The sequence below is a fragment of the Panthera uncia genome, chromosome X (genome assembly GCF_023721935.1).
Source record: "Panthera uncia isolate 11264 chromosome X, Puncia_PCG_1.0, whole genome shotgun sequence".
Classification (NCBI taxonomy): Eukaryota; Metazoa; Chordata; class Mammalia; order Carnivora; family Felidae; genus Panthera; species Panthera uncia.
Window position 1 is genome coordinate 55,075,791 of NC_064817.1, and position 11,688 is coordinate 55,087,478.

Consider the following 11,688-nt stretch of genomic DNA (forward strand, 5'->3'; position numbering starts at 1 on the left):
AGTTGCCTCCATCTTTTTTCTTGGGTAAGGGTAACCCAGGAATGGCCCTTTTGTGTCTATGATGTTGCTGTTCACAGCTTTTCTTGATAGGCTAGTACAATCTTGGGAACAGGGTTGCTGTATGCTGAAGGTCAGACAGTAGCTCTTAGCCTTGCCTATCTTAGGTAGTTATGCTGTGCATTTTTTTATTGGTGTACCATGTTTTGATTTGTCCCTGATATCTTTGGAGTTTTTCTGAGAAATGGAGCAGTAATGCAGCATCAACTTATTAAAATACATTTTAAGCCTTTTAATTTTCTGTGCTATTTTTGAAAGGGAATGGAGGGAGGGGCGTTCTGACTCAAGAGCTGAGCATAGGCTCTAGAAGGCTAAGCCTTTATCACATTTTGCTCAAAAGTATGAATCCATTTAGGCAAACTTGGGGAGGTGGGATGCATACTATGGCTTAAGTGGTTGACAAAGATTGGTGCTATTGGCAGTACATAGACGCAATGAGGATGACAAGAAAGCTACTGCTTTGAAAGAGGAAGAAAGTGAGCTGGAGGAACTGGGGTACCTTCATTGAGCTGAGAGGGGTCTAAAAATTGGGATTCATTTCTGAGCAGCTGCTGGCATGTCAGAGGCTTGGAATCGGCCTGGTAAATCTAAAACTGTCTCAGCAGTGGTTAGCTGACCTCACCCAAGTTCCAAGCCTTACTCTGCTTGATCCTTTTTTCTTGAGCCTCAGAGCTAAAATGCTCCTGAGCTCCTTCTGATTGGTTGAGAAGACCAATTGAAGTTCCCTTGCCCATGTTAGGAGGTGTACGCCTCCTGAACTAAAGATAGAAACAGCTGGCCCTTCCAGGCAGCTAAAAGCCTCCAGACTAAGAGGTGTTTCCCACTCGGCAGCCAGACTCCTTGAAATACCCTTTGAGTAATTCTACCAACGTCCTCCATGTCTCTATTCTGCCATAACAAAGGCTGTGGGCAGCACTTTGACCCCAATGCAAACCTTCCTGGTGAGTAATCCTGACTGTGCCAGGGGGTTCTGTGAGTGCTGGGGGAGTGGTCAGCTGTGGGCAGCCCATTAAGAGAGTAGAGAAATTTGAGTGTATCTACCCTAGTTTAATTGGTGTGGGTGATCTTCAATCTTTACTTACTTCTTTTTATTCTAAAGAAAACCCATGAGCATGTAAATCTGGGGGAGAGATAAGAAGTGATAGTTGGTATAGTTGCCCTTCTTTGATCCTTCTGCTGGTATCCACAGATTCCTGTTGCCATCACCCTGGGGTCCCAATCTTCCATGATGCACTTAAGGTGAGGAGTAGCAAGGGGGGACAGTAAGAACATTTCCCAAAGGAAATCTACCCGGGAATCTGAGCTGCGCTGGGTCTTTCGTTATCAGGGTTGGTCCTGCTGCCGGAAGCGAACTGCAGATTTCTCTGAGTTCTTAAACATCAAGGTAAATTATTTACTTCCTTGGATTCTGCCCCTGATAGAAGGATTCTATACCTAATCCTTCTCTCCTTATCTATACTAGGGCTGTACTGTGGGACCACACTGTGCTGAGAAGCTCCCTGAGGCCCCTCAACCTGAGGTGCCTGCCACAAGCAGTTCACTTCAGGAGCAAAAACCTCTGAATACGATTCCAAAGTCAGCAGAGACTTTGCGTCGGGAGAGGCCCAAGTAAAGAGGAGGAGGTCCCTGGGTTTTTCCTACATTTCTGGAGCTTCCTAGAAGTGATTAACGGGTCACTGGGGCTTGGGGACTAGGGATGTGAGGAGGGCCAAGTGTCAGGGCTTTGTGTATATTTTAGATCTTAAGGGGAAATTTGTGTCCAGAAGTACTGTCCTTTGCTTTAAGTTTGGTATGGGGTGATGGGATAGGTAGTTAGAGTCAACAGGGTAGCTAGCCCCTCACAAATATATACTTAGTTACAATACAAGGGGGATTGTTGAGAATGACTTGATTTATTTTTATTTTTTGAAAAAAACTTTTTTTTTAAATTAAAATTTATTTATTTTGAGAGAGAGAGGAGAAAGAGAGAATCCCAAGCAGGCTCCATGCCATCAGCGCAGAGCCCAGCGTGGGGCTCAAATTCACGAACCATGAGATTATGACCTGAGCCAAAATCAAGAGTTGGGCACTTAACCAATGGAGCCACCAGGGTGCCCCTTGGAAAAAAGCTTTGAAATGAGTTTTACATCAAGAAAAAGATGTAGTGTTGGCAGCTATAAGGCTTCAGAGAATAGTTTTCTGGAAGAAGTATGAGCAACAGAAGAAAGTCATGTTAGGTCCACAATTAGAGAAGGATGAGGATATGATACAGTTCTGCAGAGAAATGTTAAGTTTTTAAAGCAACTGAGTAGATGGGCAAGAAAAGCCCTAGGGATTTCCCCAAGGTTCAGGGACTTGGGATGTACACACACACAAAAAAAAAATTGGCGATGGAGTTGCTACCCAACTTTTCCAATCCTGCCCCACTTTCACCAGACTTTGACACCATTACCACTGGTGGGAGTGTTGGACCTGTTGATCATAGTTAATGGGTCAGAACTAAATCACTCCACCTATAACCCCTAGGTCAGAGTTACCTCCAAAGCTGCTTCCGCTAAATATATCCCAAGCCCTGGAAATGGCATTGGAACAGAAGGAATTAGACCAAGAACCTGGAGCAGGTAAGTGGGTCATTAGTAGGACAGGCTGTGCAGACTGGGATTTAGTGAAAGTGGCAATTAGGTGGAGGAAATGGATAGGTTCTGACTCTGTTTCCCTTGCCCAGGACTTGACAGTAGTCTGATCCGGAGTGGTTCCAGCTGCCAGAATCCAGGATGTGATGCTGTGAGTGAGCTTATAGAGGGCACGAGCATGTGGCCGAGAAATCCTGTACCTGGGTTGACTGGGTATAGATACGAGGCTGTGTGGGGTATACTTTAGAATGACCTAATTCTTTTCTTGATTCTCCTTTATCCATCTTAGGTTTACCAAAGCCCTGAGAGTGATGCTACTCCATGTACCTACCACCCAGGAGCACCTCGATTCCATGAGGGGTGAGAGAGGGGACTGGGTGGCCTATGAGACAGGTTTCTCCCAATGTTGATCATAAGGTGGGAGTTAGGGCTCATGGCGGAGGGGAGGAGATTCAGTTGAATTATCTTCCCACCTCAGGATGAAGTCCTGGAGCTGCTGTGGCATCCAGACCCTGGATTTTGGGGCATTCCTGGCACAGCCAGGATGCAGAGTTGGTAGGCATGACTGGGGAAAGCAGGTAAGTTCCAACTTTCCCGAACTTTTGATTAGAACCAAATTCCAGAAATAACTTTCCCTCCTATTACCAGATAAAATTCTTCTCCTTATTCTCAACAGCCCAGAGGCTTTGCAATATGAAGTAGTATTAATCTTTTTGGATTCCGTGTCTCTTCTCTAGACACACTTGAGACCTCCCCTTGGGTTAAGACTTCATTCTTACCACCCACATTTCACATCTTCTCTTTAGCTGCCAGCATCTTGCCGTCATGATTGGCACCAGACAGATTCCTTAGTAGTGGTGACTGTGTATGGCCAGATTCCACTTCCTGCGTTCAATTGGGTGAAGGCCAGTCAAACTGAGGTGAGGAATGTCTGATGCTGGATGGGAGGCTGGTGGATTGGGTACTATTACAATTTTACAGGCAGAGTTGCTGTGTGCAGTCAACATGTGGGCTCCACAGTTCCCTGAGAGGAAGGTAGAGCTGGTAGATCAGGGCTGTCTGGCTGACTTGTTGATGTAGGGATCACACCTCTGGTGTGGTTCTCTGTTGTAGTAACTTGTTCTGACCTTCTGAGACTGTTACTACCCCTGTAATTCTTCTCCCTCAGCTTCATGTCCACATTGTCTTTGATGGTAACCGTGTGTTCCAAGCACAGATGAAGCTCTGGGGGGTAAGTGAAGATAAGGGGCACAGGAGGGGGAGGAATATGGGGTAAAAAGAAGGACCAGATTGGAATGAATAGAGGGTGTCTTGAGGGAAGGAATTATAGTGGGAAAGTGGAGGTTTTCTCTTCATTTGCTTTGATATTCTCTCACTCTCCCCCTCTCCCTCCCTTTTTTCTCCCCCCTCCTCCTTCTCCCGTTTCTTTCCTCTTTCTCTCTTTCTTACTGTATTGTTTTATTCCTCCCCGTCTTGTTTTCCACACCTTACATTTGTTTATTTTTCTTCATCATTCATCACCACCCCACCCTGACCACAAACCCTCATTTTCTCTTTCTTCTGTGTTCCTCTATCTTTTCCTCCTCCTCAGGTCATAAACGTGGAGCAGAGCTCTGTCTCCTTGATGCCATCTCGGGTTGAAATCTCCTTGGTCAAGTCTGACCCAGGATCCTGGGCCCAGCTGGAGCACCCTGATGCACTAGCTGAGAAGGCTAAGGCAGGGACTGGGTTAGAGATGGATGAGGAAGAATCTGAGGATTCAGATGATGATCTGAGCTGGACAGAGGAGGAGGAGGAGGAGGAAGCAATGGGGGAATAGTGACACCAGTCAACTATCTAGATAGGACCTCAGTGGTTCCTTTAGAATCTCAGAGACCAGGATATGGTTGGCCATGTCCTGTTGTTATTGAGCAGCAGCAGGCTGAAGGAGGGGAGAACAAAAGTGTCCAAACCGTGCTGTTTTTTCCCTTAAATAAATCTCGTATTCTGCAGTTTCACATAGTGTCATTCTCTCACCTCACTACCTGAGATTTTATTCATCTCCCCCCAACTTCTGTGTGTGTTTAACACACGTGTGTGAAAACAAGCACATGCACAGTCAACCTGTTCTTTATAATCACCAGGTAATCTACTGAGTACTTACTGTGTGCCCAGTTGTGTGTTAGGTGGTTTAGAGCTATCTGAGAAACAGAAAGCTTGTTTACTCCTCTCAGGAAAATTATAGTCTGGCCGACAGGCTAATCTATATGAAATATTAAAAAACATCAAGTAGTTTAGCTGAGTGTTAACTTGTACGGTACAATTATTAAGAGCTGGAGGAGTTGAGAGTGGAGCGATTAATGTGGACTGCATTAGAAAGGGAGAGCTCCGTGGAAGAACATTTTTTAACAGCTTTATTGGGAAACAATTCACATTTCATACAGTTCACCCATTAAAGTGTAAAATGCAGTGTTTTTTTTTAGTATGCTCAGAGTTGTGCAACCACAACCAATTTTCATCACTCCAAAAAGAAATCCTGTACGCGTTAGCAGTCACTACCAGTTCCCCCCCGCCCCCAAACTCATGGCTGTGGGCAACCATTAATCTACTTTCTGCCTCTATGGATTTACTTGTTCTGGATGTTTTATATGAATGGAATCCTACAATATGTGGTCTTTTGCAAAAGGCTTCTTTTGCTTAGCGTAATGTTTTCACAGTTCATCCATGTTATAAAATGTATCAGAACTCCATTCCCTTTTATGGCTGAATATTCCACTGTATGGATATATCACATTATGTTTATTTCATCAATTGAGGTAAAGTTTGGGTTGTTTCCATTATTATGAATAATGCTTCTATGAACATTCATGTACAAGTTTTTATGTGGACTTACGTCTTCACTTCTCTTGGATATATAACTGGGAGTATAATTTATGGGTCAAATGGTAACTTTAACCTTTTGAGAAACTGCCAGACTGTTTTCCAAAGAGGTTGTACCATTTTACATTCCCATCAGCAGTGTAAAACCATTTCAGTTTCTCCACATCTTCAGTAACACTTGCTATTTGTCCTTTTTATTATGGCCATCCCTAGTGGGTGTGAAGTGGAATTTCATTGTGGTTTTAACTGCATTTCCTTGATAGCTAATGATGTTGAGCATCTTTTCATATGCTTATTGGCCATTTGTGTTCTTATTTGGAAAAATGTCTATTCAAATCTGCCCATTTGTTAACTGGGCTGTCTTTTTATTGAGTTGTGAGAATTTTTTAAATATATTCCAGAGACAAGTCTTGTCGGGTAGATGATTTGGAAATATTTTCTCCTATTCTGTTTCGCCTTTCTACTTCCTTGATGGTGTCCTTTGATACACAAAAATTTTTAATTTTTATGAAGTCTAATTTATCTTTCCTTTGGTTTCTTATGTTTTTGATGCCCTAGGCAAAAAAAACACTGTTTAATCCAAGGTCGTGAAGATTTGTTCCTGTTTTGTACTGAGAGTTTTATACTTTCAGCTCTTACATTTAGGTCTTTGATCCATTTTGAGTTGTTTTTTGTATGTTGCATGAGGTAGGGGTCCAAGTTTGTTTTTGCATATGGATATCTAGTTGTCCCAGCAACATTTGTTGAGAAGGCTATTCTGTCCCCATTGGCTTGTCTTGGTACCCTAGTTTAAAATCACCCGACCATGAATGTAACGGGTAAGAAATAAATTTTTAATGGAAACTTGTAGGAATGAGAATTGGGTGGATATGGCAGAGTAGGGAGAGCCAAGCTGAGGCAGGAAGGTGTTCTATTTTAAATTCCAGAAGTAATACATTGTCATTGTAAAATGCTCAGTGCAGAAGTATGTAGTATGTAAACTCTCTCCAAGTTTAGTCCCTTTGCTGTTTGTAACCACTGCTAACATATCAGGGGGTATGTTTAAGGGAGGGGACAAAAAAGTTAGCTGAGTGTAGCTAGATTGGGAGGAGCCTAAAATTCTAGGTGAAGGATTTTGAACATTATTTAAAACAGAGTTAGAAAGGCAGTATAGGCCCTTTTTTAATGTAGATTTTTAATCAGAGGAGTGATCATCTCTTTCTTGAGTCTCCCTTTCTTGAGCGAGATTTACTCCCTCAACAGAGTGGCCAGGAATCTGGGAGATTCAAAGTCTACGAAACCTCAGTAGGAAGCTTTGCCAAACCTCAAAATGATCTCAAGTTCTTTTCATAGCACAATTTTCTCTCAGTTCTGATTCAAGGAATATATAAGGTCTTGTTGGGAGCTAGAGGTAAGATGGGAGTGAGAGAATGGACGTGGGCAGCAAAGGTAAGGGATCACAGGATAGCATGGCTGAGGATTTGGAGATTGAGGCAAGATTAAGGGATCCTGGGGAATGTATCCAAAGAATGCATCTCTGCCTCACAGAGAAGTTTGATCAGAGGTCAAGGGGCTTCCTGGACCTCCAGGATATTCAACAAATCTGGCTCATTTCTCTGCTCTCATTCTATGGATTTGAGGTGCAAATAAAGTTTCCCCCTTGACTCAAGCCCTTCAGATCCTTTCCAACCCTGGCGGCAGTTTACTTTTAATGTTATTTTTCTACAGATGAGTTGACATCAATAGGGGCTTTGGTGGACGTTTAAAGCTTTTAGAGGTGTAGAATGCATATAGAAAAGTGCATAAAGTGCACTAACCTTAAATGTACAACTTTTTTCTATCTTATCACAATCAGGAGACCAGCAACTACCCAGAATTCCTGGAGAGGATGAAGGTGAGGAAATCAAAAAGTTCAAGTAACCTTTGTTGTATATAAACTTGATATATAAAATTTCAAGTTCACAGAATTAATAAAGTAGTGTACTTCCTCATCTTATGCGGTCCAAAGCCTAAAATGTAAGACAGTAAAGCAGGTACATAACATTAATGGTAATAACAACAGCAGTAACCATAGCTACCTCTTCTCATACAAACTAACCTGCCAGGCACTGTGTTAAGTGCTTTGCTTGCATTACCTCATTTACTCCCCCACTTCTCACCGTCAGATATACATATTTGTTCACATTAGCATGAATCCTCTCCTTACCTCCTTTACACTTTCTCATTTCTTCCCATTGTGCTTTGTATCCTATTCCCTCATGCCTTCCCAGAAACTTTACACTATTAATTATCCTTTCTCTCTCCTGTTTGTTCAAGCTTTCCCTTTCATTGGATATTTTCATTGACATCTAAACATGCTCAGGTCTCTCCAATTTTATAAAAACAATTTTCCTTGACTACACAACCCTTTCCAACTGCTAAACTCTCTTCTCTCCTTTATAAGCAAACTTCTTGAAATAACTATTGATTTTCTATTTCCTCCTTCCTGATACCATCAAAACACACTCTATCTGACTTCCAACCCGCTCAGTCTGTGGTGATAAGGTCACTTTTGGCCATCAAGTCACTAAATCTAATGGATGCTTTTAGTCCTTGTCTTACTTGATCTCACAAACAAAATTTGACACTCATGATGGTTTCTTCCGTAAAATACTTTTAATACATTGACTTCTATGACCCATCACTCCTCTTGGTTGTCCTCCTACTTCTCTGGCCATTCCTTTCAGTCTCTTTTGCAGGGTTCTTCCTTTTCTACCTGGCCATTGAATGATGAAGTTCCTCAGGACTTAGTCCTGATCTTCCTATCTTCTTATATATGACTCTTCTAGACACTCTCGATTATGCCCATGACTTCAAATACCACCCACATGTAGATGACTCATACATTTTTATCTTTAGGCCATATCTTTCCTTTGAGATCCAGATTTGTATATTATAGTAGTAATAGCTGACACAATTCCCTCTCTCTCTCTGCCCCTCCCCTGCTGTGTGTGCACGTGCGTTCTCTCTCACAAAATAAGTTAATGAACTTAGAAAAAATAATAGCTAACACATATTTAGTACAGCGCCTGACATATATAGTAAGCACTATATAACTGTTTGCTATTATTAGTACTACTATTATTCCTCTCTCTACTAAAAGCTTTCACTTCAGACTATTAGGAAAGTTGGGGTGTTTTTTTTTTTTTTCTCTTGGAGAGGAGGGACACATCTCCAATATCCAATTTTATAATGTTTCAATAAGAAAATAGGATTTTCTTGACAGGTCTTGCTGGTCTACAAAGTGATAACATATTTAACATACCATTTCTTCAGCTCCAGGATTAAGGGAGATTGTATTCACTTGCTGATGGAATAAAGTCTCATGTATAGAATGCCACGGTGCTCACCACTTCTACCCACATTATTTTACTTAATCTTCACACCTGCCTTGTGAGGTAGGTATTATCCCAAATTTTTATAAATGAGGAAAGCAACACTCAGGGAAGGAAATTGCATGCTTTGGAAGTAACATAGCTACTAATTAAAACCTCAGTCATTGCTAAGAGCTGTCATAGAGCCATTTGAGAACATCCAAAACATAAGGACCAACTGGGGTCTGAAAAAAGAAGCCTTAGAAGAGGAACATGACACCATGCCCCTCTAGCCTGGCAGAGTCCCTTTGACAAGCCTATTGAAGCAGTGAGGCCTTTGATCAGTGCTATTTCATGTTGATGCGACACTTTTCCAATGTATTTACCAGATTCAGTGTTACTGTTTTGGGGATCCCTGCCTCCACTGTCCTCTTTCTCCCTTTCTGCTCACAAAGTTCCACAACACTGCTAGAGGGAGAACCAAGCAGACCAATATAAATTCATGTTGTCCAATTTCAACTTGGCCCTGGCAGCTGCTCAGCAACCCTTTTATTTGTCTCCTACGTTCCCTGGCACTCATCCCACAGAGGATCTTAACAGACCTTCCTCTTCTCAAATTCCAGCTCCTCCTGTTCCGCTCCTTTAGACTCATATACACGCTTTCACAAGATGCTTGACAATTCAATAACATTGTTTTAAAGCTTCTTTATAGAGAATTTATGACATGTACAAAAGTAGACAGAATATTATAATGAATCCTAATTTACCAAACACTCAGCTTCAACTAGTATCAACTCCATGCACTTGTTTCATCATTTCCTCCTTTCCCCATCATTTTGAAGCATATCCCAAAGATGATATTCCATACCTAAACATTTCAGTATGTTTCTTTAAAAGGTAAGGATCCTTTTTAAAAGAAAAAACCATAGTTGTAATAACATTAGCACACATAAATAAGCACAATATTCCCTTAATATCATTTATTACCAATCAGTAAATTTCCAATAGTTTCATAAATATCTAAGGAATTTTTATAGGTTTTTTATTTGATTCAATATCCAAATAAAGTCCACACATTGTGATTGGTGGATATGTATTATTTGTTCATTTTATTTTATCTTATTTTATTTTATTTATTTTTTAAGTAAGCTCTATGCCCAATATGGGGCTTGAATTCACGATCCAGAGGTCAATAGTTGCATGCTCCAGCCACTGAGCCAGCCAGGCACCCCATATGTCACTTTTAAACTAAAGGTTCCTTTTCATCTATTTTTTTTTCCTTACAATTTTTTATTGAGGAACTCAGATCATTTTTCAGTAGAGTTTCACACAGTCTGAGTTTTGCTGATTGCATCTCTGCTGTATAGTCTAACATATTTCGTTGACCTCTGTTGTGTATATTGGCAAAGTCAATGTCTATACAATGCATCTTCTATATTCATTGTCCTATTTTCAGTAGGGTGGGGAAATTGTCCATGTGACCAAAGAAACACTTGCCAATGTGTTTGGCTTGGCAAGTGACTCAGAAAAGAGCTAGGACTCTTTAGCAGCACTGAAACAGATGGTTGGGGTCAGAGCTCAATAAATAGTAACCGAGATCCAGGCAAGAGAGGATGAGTGAGGGGCCATGGAGTGTCAGATTTCCACTCTGTTGGTATGTGGAGCAGAACAGGCAAAGAAGCAGTGATCGGGCTGAAGTCAGAACTGGGAAAGGAGAGGTAGTACTTGAGGCAGCAGTTGGGATTATTTCTCAGGGGATTACTCTACTTGCTATATACCCTGTTTTCTAAATGTAACTTATTCATTCATTCCCACCTCTGTGCTTTTGCCCTGGATGTTTCTTCTGCTTAGAATATTACCTCCTTTCTCTCCATGTATCCAAATCCTATTTATCTTTAATGAACAGTGAAAGTTCTCTGTTTTCCATATTTTTGCTTGTAGAGTCATAAAATATCTCTGAAAGGTTAAATAAGAGATCAAGAATATTGATTGCTTTCCCAAGAAGGGAACTAGATGGCTAGAGGACAGGGCTGGAAGGGAGAAAGAATTTACTGATTTGTTGCAGGTGTGCCAGGTAATCTGATGAAATTGTCTACTATGAATTCTGTGGAAGTAGAAGCAGGGAGATTGAGGAGAATGAGGAAGGTCTGAAACAGCCTCTGTGGGGAGAGTGCCAGGGAATGTATGAAACGAATAAAAGAGCTGCAAGGGCCAAGTTGAAATTGGACAGCATGAAGTTATATTGGTCTGCTTGTTTCTCCCTGTAGCAGTATCCTGGGATTTGGAGAGCAGAAAGGGAGAGAGGGGACAGTGGAAACAGGGATCCCAGAGACCAAAACACTGAATCTGGTGTAACTGGGAGATAATTAATTACTGATCTGGATGAAGTGAGAGGTAAAGTATGTAAGGGTCCCACTGAGGTTAGAGATGAAGAGATCAGAGACCTAAAAGTTGTTTGGAAAAGTGTTACATCAATGTGAGATATCATTGATTAACCAAGGGCCTCACTGGTTCCTAGACAGGCTTGTCAAAGGGACTCTTTTAAGCTAGAGTGGCATGGTATCAAGCTCCTCTTCTAGGACCCCAGTGGGGTCCTTAAGTTTTGGATATTCTCAACGTTTTTTTTATTTTTTATTTTTTTTTTTTATTTTTGGGACAGAGAGAGACAGAGCATGAACGGGGGAGGGGCAGAGAGAGAGGGAGACACAGAATCGGAAACAGGCTCCAGGCTCCGAGCCATCAGCCCAGAGCCTGACGCGGGGCTCGAACTCACGGACCGCAAGATCGTGACCTGGCTGAAGTCGGACGCTTAACCGACTGCGCCACCC

General features: G+C 41.7%; 2 protein-coding genes across 3 annotated transcripts in view; both read left to right on the forward strand.

Annotated features, from left to right (window-relative positions):
* Nucleotides 1–293, forward strand: part of NONO (non-POU domain containing octamer binding) — a 15,719-nt gene extending 15,426 nt beyond the window's left edge. For both annotated transcript variants that reach the window (XM_049643938.1, XM_049643937.1), the window contains exon 11: nt 1–293. This exon is cut by the window's left edge and continues 326 nt beyond it. The gene's annotated coding sequence lies outside the window, so the exon portion shown is untranslated.
* A 92-nt stretch (nt 294–385) lies between these two features.
* On the forward strand, nt 386–4,663 carry ITGB1BP2 (integrin subunit beta 1 binding protein 2). Its single transcript, XM_049643944.1, has 11 exons — nt 386–998; nt 1,247–1,296; nt 1,385–1,441; nt 1,520–1,665; nt 2,563–2,657; nt 2,762–2,820; nt 2,959–3,029; nt 3,148–3,247; nt 3,476–3,589; nt 3,838–3,900; nt 4,261–4,663. Exons 1-11 carry the CDS (start codon nt 935–937, stop codon nt 4,486–4,488), a joined length of 1,047 nt encoding a protein of 348 aa, XP_049499901.1. The 5' UTR covers nt 386–934; the 3' UTR covers nt 4,489–4,663.
* The last annotated feature ends 7,025 nt before the right edge of the window (nt 4,664–11,688 follow it).